The sequence below is a fragment of the Centruroides sculpturatus genome, unplaced genomic scaffold, assembly GCF_000671375.1.
Source record: "Centruroides sculpturatus isolate CEXI.00-Female unplaced genomic scaffold, Cexi_2.0 scaffold1499, whole genome shotgun sequence".
Lineage (NCBI taxonomy): Eukaryota > Metazoa > Arthropoda > Arachnida > Scorpiones > Buthidae > Centruroides > Centruroides sculpturatus.
The window spans coordinates 12407-13642 of NW_019385812.1; the positions used below are offsets into that span (position 1 = coordinate 12407).

Here is a 1236-nt window from a genome sequence, read left to right on the forward strand (position 1 = left end):
GTGAGTTCTTCTCTTATTGATAATATTAGTACGAAAGTGTCGAAAATGGAACGAGAGATAGATTACATGGATAATCAGCGAAGAATTAATAATGTAATAATACATGGTTTGGAGGAAGGGGCTGGAGAATCGGCTAATGATACTTTAGAGGCAGTTAAACTCTTTGCTATGAATAAGCTGAATTTGCCTGTGTTGAGATATGTTGATGCTAGGAGAGTTGGAAAGAAATTTGGTGATAGGCCTAGAATAATAATTTGTCAGTTTGGGTCTCTTAATGATAAATTATCTTTTAAAAAAGCTGTTTTTGAGTCCCGTAATTTGAATGTATTTGTTAATGATGACTTTTCGCAACGAATAAGAGATATAAGGTATAAGTTAAGGATGTTTGGAAAACAGAAGAAATCTGAAGGTGCTCAGAAAATCCGTTTAACTTATGATAAAATATTTATTGATGGAGTGAAATACGGATATGATGAGAATTCGGGTAAAATTATTGTTGTTTCTTCATAGCAACCACAGTCCCAGTGTACCTCTATAATGATATTGAATTGTGCTGGTATTAAAAATAAACCGTATTCATTTTGGAGATATACATCGCAATTTGATTTAGTTTTTTTGTCTGAAACCTGGTATTCCTCTAAAAGTGATAAAAATAATCTGGAAGTTTTATCGGATTATAATTGTATTACTGGTAATGCTTTTAGAGACGGTGGTAGGGGTAGATTTAAGGCTGGATGGTTGCTATTTATACAAATTTGCTTTTGTTATAAAGTACTTTATAAAGATGATTTTGTGGTTTTGATTAATATTATATTCCCTGTGGGAGAATTTTTGTTATGTTTTGTATATATGCAAGAACATAGTTGGCAAGAAATATTTGAGACACTAAATAATTTTGATTTCAATGAAGANAAACACGGTAGTAGAGTCTCTCGAGTCTCCGTAGATAAAACAAACACAGAAATAAATAACACAAAATAAATTGTAGCTATATGTTGATTCTGCGCGACAAGTCCGAACATGCAAGCCGAACAATATTGTGGGGGAAGTTTATAATTGCGTGTTTCATCAATTTACCATCAGAATGCATTTTAATGAAACATGAAATTATAAACTAATGTATATATTATTTTATGTTATTTTCTTATTTTCTCCATTGTATGCTTTATGAATTTGAATTTAGTTTTTGGAACGTTGAGGTTTCAATTCGCTCGCTAAACCTGAGAATGGCCTATA

The 1236-nt window shown here is 31.5% G+C and overlaps 1 protein-coding gene across 1 annotated transcript; it reads left to right on the forward strand.

Annotated features, from left to right (window-relative positions):
* Positions 1–19: 19 nt before the first annotated feature.
* Positions 20–639, forward strand: LOC111642269. Its single transcript, XM_023388596.1, has one exon. The coding sequence runs from the start codon at positions 46–48 to the stop codon at positions 508–510; it is 465 nt and encodes a 154-aa protein (XP_023244364.1). The 5' UTR covers positions 20–45; the 3' UTR covers positions 511–639.
* The last annotated feature ends 597 nt before the right edge of the window (positions 640–1236 follow it).

Coding starts and splice junctions, on each gene's coding strand:
- LOC111642269 (XM_023388596.1), top strand. CDS start 46: ATGGAACGAGAGATAGATTACATGGATAATCAGCGAAGAATTAATAAT.